General features: G+C 33.2%; 2 protein-coding genes across 2 annotated transcripts; one reads left to right on the forward strand and one right to left on the reverse strand.

The window, feature by feature from the left end:
* The first annotated feature begins 1,229 nt into the window (after nucleotides 1-1,229).
* LOC123706085 (uncharacterized protein C18orf19 homolog A) lies at nucleotides 1,230-2,416 on the forward strand. Its single transcript, XM_045655225.1, has 3 exons — nucleotides 1,230-1,739; nucleotides 1,833-1,978; nucleotides 2,053-2,416. The coding sequence occupies exons 1-3, from the start codon at nucleotides 1,369-1,371 to the stop codon at nucleotides 2,289-2,291; spliced, it is 756 nt and encodes a 251-aa protein (XP_045511181.1). The 5' UTR covers nucleotides 1,230-1,368; the 3' UTR covers nucleotides 2,292-2,416.
* On the reverse strand, nucleotides 2,413-8,177 carry LOC123706084 (LIM domain-containing protein jub). The gene is made up of 6 exons (XM_045655224.1): nucleotides 6,444-8,177; nucleotides 5,948-6,117; nucleotides 5,753-5,815; nucleotides 5,502-5,667; nucleotides 4,655-4,795; nucleotides 2,413-4,025 (listed from the first exon to the last, which is right to left on the reverse strand). The coding sequence occupies exons 1-6, from the start codon at nucleotides 7,933-7,935 to the stop codon at nucleotides 3,916-3,918; spliced, it is 2,142 nt and encodes a 713-aa protein (XP_045511180.1). The 5' UTR covers nucleotides 7,936-8,177; the 3' UTR covers nucleotides 2,413-3,915.
* Nucleotides 8,178-11,190: the final 3,013 nt, after the last annotated feature.

Below are 11,190 nucleotides of genomic sequence, written 5' to 3' on the forward strand. Positions count from 1 at the left end.
AAAAAACAACATTTATCACAAATGGTCAGGAAGTGAGTAGAGTAGATAAGTTAATAGTAAAGTAGAGAGAGACTAAATAATACTTAATTTATAATTGGTGGCGTTGTACATAAAAGCTGAATCTAGCATCATTTCTAGCTTTGCTTAGTTTGGACTAGATGTCACTGTGCAGTTACAGATATGTACCGTGGAATGAAAACACAGGAAAGTCATGAGAGGTTGTGTTGGAAAAAGTCGATTGTGTTGAAAAAAGAATCGATAATAGAAGATTATTTTTGTAAATAAAATCGATTTTTTTGTAACATCTAGGGATGTGGTAACACGGTACTTGGGTAACACGGTAACACCACAGTAAAGAGATTGACCACAGACGTGAATTTTTAATAAATGATTATGAATGTTATAAATTTTATTTTGAACTAAACGGAGGCGACAAATATCTATAAAATTTCCCTTTAGTTGAATTTTTCCACTGAGTGTTCCTGGTTCCACGGTTCCATGTATAATCCAAACGATCTTTAGAATCATGTGCGTCCAACTGTCGCTGATTCGTACTAATACCTAATCTGTGGATCATTAGTGATCTAAGGTCGCTGTCTACAATTGACTAGGGATGTGACTTTGAAAAAAATAATCGATTTATTTATTAATTGATTATTCCTAGATACGAAATAATCGACATCCTAAAATATCGTATTTTCGATTAATCGTCATATTTCTGTAAAAAAATGTCTCAAGATAGAAAACGCCTATTTTCTCATGACTTGCAGCGGTTTAACGTAGCAAATGAAAAACGTTTTATTACAGAAATTATATTATATTATTATTATTATATGAAAAAGAAACAAAAAACAACATTTATCACAAATGGTCAGGAAGTGAGTAGAGTAGAGAAGTTAATAGTAAAGTAGAGAGAGACTAAATAATACTTAATTTATAAGATAGGTGGCGTTGTACATAATAGCTGAATCTATTTCTAGCATCATTTCTAGCTTTGCTTAGTTTGGACTAGATGTCACTGTACAGTTACAGATATGTACCGTTGAATGAAAACAGAAAAGTCATGAGATGGTTGTGTTGGAAAAAAGTCGATTGTGTTGAAAATTGTAACTAAAATCGATTTAAAAAATCGATTATTTATAAATAATAATCGAATATTTGAATAATCGATTTTTTTGTAAAATCCCTACAATAAATTGACTAGCTACATACATAAGCTGTCAATAAATCGAATGTCAATGTCATCATTATTCAGAAGTTTTACAAAAATATTTTCTTTCATATTTGTTATTACACCATTACACCATAATTTGCAAAACACAAAATGCATAGACGGTTACCTTATTAATTCGTGTCAACTTAATCAAAATGGCTCTTACATTAAGACATTTATGTAGAAATCATCATTATCTACAAAACATAACCAAACCGGTAAAATGGAACATTAGAAAACATGTACCATCGAGAACATTAGCTTGCAGTGTTTTAGGTCAACATAGTGTTGTACAGAAGCCTTTTTTAGTGGAAAACAACTTAAAATTGTCATGGAACCCCTTAAGGACTTGTTCTACACAGAGTAACAAAGATGACGCAAAACCATTACCACCCGAGGCAGAAAAGAAACCTGGACTTATACAGCGATTCAAGCAAATGTATAGAGATTATTGGTACGTCTTAGTACCAGTGCACATGGCCACGTCTGCAATGTGGCTTGGTGGATTTTACTATGCTGTAAGAAGGTAATGACGCATATCTTGCAGTATCAATGAAATATAATATTTATTATTACTATTTTAAAAATAAGTATTTATATTATATATATCTGTTTTCAGTGGTGTTGATGTGATAAGCTTGCTAGAATCACTTGGAATCAGTGAAAAGCTTATGGAACCATTAAAGAAATCGGAAGCTGGTTATTTTGCTTTAACCTTTGCACTCTATAAGGCTGCTACACCCCTCAGATATGCTGTAACTCTAGGTGTGTATGGATGTTTAAGAGTTGGAGCTAAAATGAAATAACAATGTAATTATTTAATTTTTTTTATTCTGCAGGTGGCACAACCTATGCCATAAATAAACTTACACTTATAGGATGGATTAGACCAGTTCCGTCCCGTGAGCGCCTCAAGGAAATGTTACAGGAAAGGAAAGATAATATACAAGACAGATTCAATGAGAGCAAACAACATTATCAAACACAAATCAAAGAGAAACAAACACAGGTTTTTGATGAAATGAAAAGATATAAATCTGAAATGCGGAATATGAAGAATAAAATTAAGAAAATGTAACAGGTTTTTCATTAAAAATTATTGTTGTTAGAAACTATCTTTTATCATGGCCTGGCCAAAAATGTATAAATGATAAGTGTATTTATTTATATTGAAATAAATGAAATAAATTTATAACAACTACAGTTTGAAATATTTATTGCTTCCAAAATATAAATATAAAAGCTGAGCCTTACACAATTATCAATTACCTTCAATTGTACATGTATTTTAAAATTAAAATAATCACAACATCGGTACCATAATGTACAGACAAAGGAATTCTACATTTAATTAAGTACCTATAAAATAAGACAGCACATAGCTGGAATGTTTATTATGGCAATATTTAATTTTCTTAAATCATTAAACAAAATAAATACGGAAGTGACAAGAGCGCAACCAGAGGTGCTATTGGAACATAAAAATAATAAATGCATCAACTTTGCAAATAAATTAAATGATAATAATATTAGACATTATGTTAATACTTGTGACATTGTATTAATATATATAATTTGTACCATTTCAATTGTGTAAAAAAACCCTGGTTTTAATATATACAAAAATTGTGTAAAATCAATCCCAATTTACCACACATATGAAAAAGTTCGTTGTTCTATGTAATGTTAGTACGCAACTTTCTATTGTTATATCACAAGGCAACATAGGCATCAACCATAACTGGTTTTACAAAATCACAATCAAATCCTAGTATCTACGTTAATTATTTATTATAATAATAAAGTACATTATAATAACTTGTATAATTTCATATAAGGCAAATTGCCCACAAATAGCTTTAAAAACCTTTATGTAGTTATTATATGTAATTTATTTCATGGTTTTATCTTCCAAGTGCTTACTTACTTTTATTTCAATTTGTTAATTTGTCAGCTATATTTAGGAGTTTAATTTAAAATGTTTTTGTTGCTGCCTGTCGAAAGCGTATTATTTGCAAAATATACAGCAATATTGCTGAAATATTTTGGTGCAGTATTTCTTCATAGTTCATACTCCATTGACATATCCTTGTTGATCGTAATTAAAGAAACATATTTATTATTACTCTATATGAAATATTCATAAAATATTTATGCAGTCAAAATTATTTCAATACTTAAACTACTTACTAATTACTGATAAGAGCTAGACTCTAGTGTTATTCATTTCACCATGTAAAATAAACCACGCACACTTATTTTAAAGCTTATAGGTACACAAAATTGTTCTGATAAAATTTATTTGAAGACATAGATTACATAATGAATATAAACTAGCATAACATCAAATCCATTGCTATTAAAAATACATAACATAATACATAAGTAAATCCGGTATAAGTCATGGTATGTTATATTGCATATTGCAATTTCATTTGAATATTGCTGCCCACTGTTTACTTACAATTACATACATTGAAGCATCCAACTATTTAATGAACAGATAAATAATACTTAGTATAAGATTTAACTTAACCATTTGTTCCATTACATCTATAAATGGGCTTTGTTGCAAAATTATAAAACCCTATTTAATAATTTTAGGCATAATATTATAGCCTTATGTAAGGAATCTTATATCCATTTGAACAATTTCATAATCTCTAGGTATGTACACGAAGCATACACTTTTAATACTTCATTTAGCCCATGTATTGATAGGAAGCTGGTGAGAGGTGCGGGGCGGGCGGCATGCCGGGACCTGTGGCTGCACCGATTGTAGCCAAGTGGCACGCGCGACACATCAGTTTTCCTGAAACATTAAAATAAAACTGTTAATAACTCAGGCCCCGGAACCACAGACACAATAGAAAATCTATTGTGTTGTGAACCGATCGGGCCGCTTGGGGCTCAATGGGTTAAACAACAAATACTAATAGAAACAAGAATGTTTTATTCCAATAGAGAATTTAAGTTTCAGTGCATCTTGTCTCTATATCATGCACTAGCTGCTCCGCGCGGTTTCACCCCCGTGGCTCCACTCCTGTTGCCCGTAGCGTAATAAAATATAGCCTATAACCTTCCTCGATAAATGGGCTATCTATCACCGAAAGAATTTTTCAAATCGGACCAGTAGTTCCCGAGATTAGCGCATTCAAACAAACATACAAACAAACAAACTCTTCAGCTTTATAATATTAGTATAGATAGGTTAGTATCGTAAAGAATGAGGAAGCATTTTTTAATACTTACTTAAAAAAGTTCTGTCTTACCACACATTTAAATGCAAATACATATTTTCTTATGAATAAATAAATAACGCAGCACTTAACATTTAAAAATATTTCCTAACCTCAAGTCAGGTTGACTTAAATTCAGCCTTCCATAGGTAGTCATAAATATTAATAATAGAGTACATACAAAAAAATACTAATAACTCACCAGCTAAGGGATAGCATCGTTTATCAGGCTCGTCGGTGAGTTGCATGCCGCACACACAGCACATGTAACAATCCACATGGAAGTCACGATCCATGGACACCACGCGCACCGTTTCATCTGTGCCCTCCACTGGTGTAATACCTGTAATATAATTTAAGGGTAAAACATTAATTTCCTTAATTTTCTTATTATTACTTAATGTATTCAGTAGTACACATTACAAAATGAGAAAGAAGAGTTTAATAACTTATAACATATTCTATTTTTGTTAATTATTACTTGACTCACATTTATTTAATTATTATTTATTACTTAAATAACATCCCAATACTATATTCTAATATTCTAGCTATTAAGCTATTGCATAGCTTCTATCGCGGGCCTTGAGCGCGGGGACCGAATCGAGAAATTCCATAACGAAAAAACCTCACACTACCCACTCGACAGGCTTGGAGGTGGCAATAGCTTTACCGCGGCAGTCCCCGAGTGCCACACGTCTTTTTTTTTTTAGATAAAATACATATTAATGTTATAAATAATTAACCTGCTGCTATTATTCTGTTTTTCTTATGATAGAATAAAAATTCCCACAGTTTAATTTCAATATAATGGCCCAAGAGTCCACAAGACCAGACCTTCGTTATTTTATAAAAGTTGAAAGTTTATATATATATTATGTCTCCTATACAAAAATAAGAACGACCAACAACTATCAAGTTTGGGTTGTGGACTGTGGTTACATATACAAAGAAACTTTCAACTTTTAGAAAATAATGGAAGTCTGGCCGGTGTGGGCTCTTGATCTATAAATCTATTACACACAGATAGCATATTATATTGAAAATACCTTTTCCGCAGCTGGCACACTTAGGCGCAAACATCCTATGATAGTCATTGACACAATAAATCTTATTGTCAACATCCACTGTAAACGGAACTCCATCAAGACATTCATTGCAGATACAGCATCGGAAACATCCGGGGTGGTATGATTTGCCCATGGCTTGTAGAATCTGTAAGATGAAAATAATTATAAGTCTCATAAAAATACATATCATATTGTTATCCCACTAATAGTTAAAAATAAATGAAGAATACCATTTCCATTATAAGATGGCCACATATTGCACATTTTTCTGCAGTTTGTTGAAAACCAGAATACTGAAAAGAAAAAAATATATTTAATTTTAAAATAACTAACTTCTAGCAAATTACAGAATTTGAATTTGAAAGCTACATTTTTTAATGTTTTCTGTTTGTCTGTTTTAATGTTTTTTGGTGCAGTGAACATACCAAGTAGTCCTCTTCACAGTACACTTTTCCATGCACATTGTAGAAAGCTTTTCCCCTGAGAGCTCGGCCACAGGAGCAGCAAATAAAGCAATTGGTGTGGTATAGGTTGCCCATAGCTTGGCAGGCTTGCCCCGCACCAGTTACACCCGCACCACATGTATGGCATATACCTGGAATACAAAATAAACATTTAATTAAAGCAATAACAAAGTGGGGTTCTATGTCATTTTATTGTATTTTACAATGATGTGCTACATTTTTACTTCGATACAATATACAATAATTTATTTTCATTACCTATATCATTATAATAATATTATGTTTTTGATATTCAGATTAGAGTAACTCATGTGTGAAGGACAAGACTAATAAAATTAGCATATTTTTTGCAATACTCTGTTTACCAGATTTAAATTAATTAAATAAGTTATATAGTTTTAATTAAATGCATTGAATACTTACTTTAGCAATATTAAAAGTTTAGAAGTTTACTTACCAAAATACTCTCCCTCTTCATCCTGTCTTTCCATTTCCTCTTCTAATTGTCTAGTCATCTCTTCTATTTTTCTTTGAGCCTCACTAGGACCAGGTGGGCGTGGGGGTGTGATACTGTAAGGCAGCAAACTCTTCCCTCGTCCTCCTGAACCCCTCGAACCACCAGACACTTGTGATACTGAGCTTGGTGTAGGACTAGGCGCAGGTGATTGAGCAGGAGAGCACAGAGATGTTCTAGTAGAAGTTAAATTTCTAGACCCTACTGATTCTGAACCTAGGGATATATTATCCCTATTAGCAGCTGCCACTGCAGCAGCTGGAGTTCCACCAGTCATACACACATAGTCTGATCCATTTGTGTCATCAACTATCTGCATTCTTCCTAATTGCATTTTTAAATTTGTACTATACCCACCATTTGCCACTGGCTGTTTTATTTTACCAAGTCCATTACCTAATTGTGGTTTAGGATGAAAGAATTTAGGTGCAGGAACAGCTATTTGAACCTCAGTAGCAATATTTGCTTTTGGTCGTTGGGCACTAGGTGCTATTGAAGCATATATTGCAGTTGAGGGAATACTGACAACTTTGTCATCAAAACTCACTGTGTTATCATTTTTTAAGAGAGCACTCACATCTGTGTACTTTGGAGGAGCAGATTTCATAATAGTATAATCATTACTGCAAGTATCCTGGGCTGTATTGTACGGTGGTGGTGGTGGAATCTTATCTAATTTAGTTTTATCACTTGACAAATGGGTTATATTTTTATTTAGTATTTGTGTATTTGGAACTTGGGGCCCAGGGGTAGAAGAGCTCTGTTGTATGAAGTGCTGTTGGTTAGGTTGAGCTTTGTAATCAACTTTTTTTTCATTATCAGAACAAAGCATGTTCTCATAAACAAGTGGTTTTGGCTTTGTGTTTACAGGAACCTGAGGTTGAGCCTTGCTATAACGTGTATCGTAATATCCTTCAGGCGCAAGTGGAGGGCCTTGTTGATACAATTGGTGATAGAATGGAGGTTGAGGTAATTGTTGTTCACCGTAATAATCTATATTTTCGTAAACAGGTGGTGGATACGACGTGTTTGTGTTACCCGGTATTTCATATAAATCTTCAGTCTGATAACTTATAGACCTTTGCGATATTGAATCTATTGAACGCGTAGGGCTCGGTGGTAGAGCAGTCGCATTGATATCACGTTTGTTATTCGAAGCTATAGTTTCCACCCTTTTTGGAGTAGCGTATTTCGAGGCTGCTATAACATTTGAGCGTTCATAAAAACTATAATCCTGTCTATTGTTTGGATTATTACCCAATGTGAAACTCTCGATTGCGCCCACAGGTCTCGATTTGGTCTGGATTGATATGTTAGATGTCGTTGCACTGTGCGCTTGCTCAGTATCATTTTCGTCTTTGTTTGTAATTTTTAAATCTTGCAGCCCAAGAATACATCTTTGTTCTTCTGCATTATTTCTCCTTGAGAAGTCCATGGTACAATTTAAAACAAAATGAATGAACTATAAAAACATACAGTAACAAAATGAATGATTCATATTTGTAATTTGATGGATACCTCAACAAAACATTAGAGTAGGTATGAACGATTTATCAAACAAAAAATGCAATTATTGGGTAGATAATACACTTGGTCACTCCCAAAAATTTGTTATATTTTTAATAATTTTATTATCTTCTTTGAAGTTTGTTGCAGCATTTGTTGATCTACAAGGCACAAGTCGCGAACTGTGGCCGCGAATGCAAAGAGTATAGTAATATAGAGCGCGAATGAAACAGTGGCGAGATTTGTTTTTTTCTTTTGTCATCTGTGATGAATGCCGACCAACCATAGACCACAGGGCACAGAGCAAGTACATAATATGCAAGCTAGTGAAGCTAGGCAAGTTAAATAAGATTATACCTTAGATCATGCATGCACCCATGCGCAATCTCCCGACCATTTCGCTTAGCGTACAGTTACGTACCGCTTGTCTATACTATCTATACTAATATTATAAAGCTGAAGAGTTTGTTTGTTTGTTTAAACGCACTAATCTCGGTAACTACTGGTCCGATTTGAAAAATTCTATCGTTGTTAGATAGCCCATTTATCGAGGAAGGCTACAGGCTATACTATATAACATCACGCTAAGACCAACAGGAGCGGAACCGCACGGGTGAAATCGCACAGCTAGTTTTATATAAAAAGCATTTTTTGTATGAAATCCTGCGCGGAACTCTGGACCCGACAGTCCGAGGCAACAGAAGACGAGTTTTTCTAATTAGAATGCAAAAATAACGCACGGAATTCGCCCTAGTATGAAGTTGACGGTTAAAGGGAAGCTCCCTAAATTTTATGTGAATTTGGATTAATATTCTGAAACCTGAAACAGTCACACATACAATCAAAATGGAACTTTAGTTTAAGATTTATTGGGCCTTTTTTTTCTTTGTACAAGACAGTTAATTATGTAAGGGAGCCTCCTCTTAAAACGCTATGTTCGGTCTATCTATAAAAGAGCTCTAAACAAATTTACCAAATTAATTGGGCACTCAAGCTCAAGCTCAACTCTTTAGCACACAAGTGAATTTTAGGTAGGTACAAGACATTGTATTGTACTCGGTGTATTGTACTTCAATTCAACGCAGCGAAGTAAATTCAAAGGCATTACTTCATAAATTTTAATGAACATGTACACATAATTCTACATAATTATTTTCATGATCCCTGGCTTTGTGAACTGTTAATTGTTGTTTTGGTTGTTGCTTTCTTTTTATTATTATTTTTGGATTCTGAACTAAGATTCTGAATATGTGATATGTACCTAATCAGTAATGCGCAAGGGGCCGGTTGATCCAATAAAAACTGATATCAAAACTTTTCGATTTGAATTAATATCAATAATTTATGTATGCTATCTTTCTTTTGTATTTATTTGGTATTTACACGGTATTTATAAATTACTAGACCATAAAACACTTAAAACATTTTGATTAGCGTCAAACTCTGGCGGCCTGTGCTGGCGGCACTTTCTGTACTTGACTTCTGACCATAGACAATACTGTTTATATCTGTCTGTGATAGGTCTGTGATATCTGTGGTTTATATAGATAGGTAGGTATAAGGCCGCCTTTACACCTGTAAGTTTTACTTACGTAAGTCACTTACGTAAGCTACTTACGATAAATTTTCAAGTGTAAACACTCGTTGTAAGTAACTTACTGTAATTTTTTACAACTTTCGTAAATTTAAAAATTACAAGTCTAAACGTGTTCGAGTTTGCTTACGGAAGCGACTCGCAGCTTAACTCAAAAGAACTCACCAGACACCAAAACAATGTCCTCTAAACAAAAACAAAATAAAATCTGGTCACCAAACGAGGTAGAAGCTTTAATTACCGCTTTTGAAGCACGTCCCATACTGTGGGACTACAAAAATAAAGAATACAAAAACCGCGTAAAAACAAATTCATTACATGTTGAACTTAGCGAAATGTTTAATATCACTCCAGATGAAATCATTAGAAAGTTGCATAATTTGAAAGGACAATTTAGCCAAGAAGTGACAAAATTAAAGAAAAAGAAGAGCGGCAGCGGTACTAACGAAGTTTATGTGTCAAATTGGCGGTATTTTAATGCCCTTTCTTACGACTTGCCTTACTGATTTAATGTAAACGGGCGTGTAATAATTTATGTAAGTTTAAACTCACAAAAATTACGTAAGCATTATTTACTGTAAGTTTATTTTAAGTGTAAATGCAACCGTAAGAGCGTTTTCACATTGCCCGGTCCGATATCGGATATCGGGCGCCGATAGCCGATATCCGATATCGGAGGCTAAGTAAAATGTATGATTTAGGTACCTGTCTTTCACATTGTCCGGTCCGATATCGGATATCGGAGCCAACACCGATATTCCCGTGAACTATCGGACGATAATGTTCAGTGTTACCAACTCAATTTTCGAAAAGGTAGTATACCAACAGCAAAAAAAGCACTAGTTTGTGTATTTTCAGTCATTTCTAGGCGCTAAATGTAAAAAAAAAATCCTTTCATTTACTTTAAACATTTTTATTAAGAAAACATTCATTTAAGTATTTAAAGGCATTAAAAATACTATTTTTACGGGAGCTATTTTAATACCGTCCTATAATATACGGCAATTGGCTGAACTGAAGTAAACAAAAATATCTATATCTTTTTTTACGTCTCAAATATAATAAATACAACAAATAAAGTTCTTTTATTATAGTTTGCCATGATGACCAGTGTTGCTAGACCTTATGATTTTTCGGGTGATCTACTGATTTTTCAAATAGGTACTAGCTTGGAAAGAAAGGGGTAGTTATAATATTTGTTAAATACTACCCAGAATATTTTAAGAAAGGAAAAGTAAATTTGCATATTATGTTAACGAGGTATCAAAATATACTGCACTTTCCAACATGTACAATAAATCAACAAAAATAGTATGACATATTTTAGAAGAAACTGACGAAATAGTTAATGGAGAAACAATTTTATGACATTCAAGAATTTATTACATTGCGGAATCTGTGACAACGAAGAATTAGTTTAGTTTAATTTATTTCGTTTAATATTTGCACACCCAGTTAATAGGTAGAATGATGTACATTCTACCTATTATTTATAGGTATAATATATATATTATTATTAGCACTATAAAATTGTAATAACAGCACCTACATTTGTAAATGTAATTTGAATTTATATTTGCCAGTTTCGTC

The sequence above is a fragment of the Colias croceus genome, chromosome 3, assembly GCF_905220415.1.
Source record: "Colias croceus chromosome 3, ilColCroc2.1".
NCBI classification, from domain to species: domain Eukaryota; kingdom Metazoa; phylum Arthropoda; class Insecta; order Lepidoptera; family Pieridae; genus Colias; species Colias croceus.

Excerpts from the sequence above, each read along its gene's own strand:
- LOC123706085 (XM_045655225.1), top strand. The coding sequence starts at position 1,369 with ATGGCTCTTACATTAAGACATTTATGTAGAAATCATCATTATCTACAA. Across the intron at positions 1,740-1,832 it reads TTTTACTATGCTGTAAGAAG|TGGTGTTGATGTGATAAGCT; the intron begins GTAATGACGCAT and ends ATCTGTTTTCAG. Across the intron at positions 1,979-2,052 it reads CAGATATGCTGTAACTCTAG|GTGGCACAACCTATGCCATA; the intron begins GTGTGTATGGAT and ends TTTATTCTGCAG.
- LOC123706084 (XM_045655224.1), bottom strand. The coding sequence starts at position 7,935 with ATGGACTTCTCAAGGAGAAATAATGCAGAAGAACAAAGATGTATTCTT. Across the intron at positions 6,118-6,443 it reads TGAAGAGGGAGAGTATTTTG|GTATATGCCATACATGTGGT; the intron begins GTAAGTAAACTT and ends TTTGTATTCCAG. Across the intron at positions 5,668-5,752 it reads GCCATCTTATAATGGAAATG|ATTCTACAAGCCATGGGCAA; the intron begins GTATTCTTCATT and ends TTCATCTTACAG.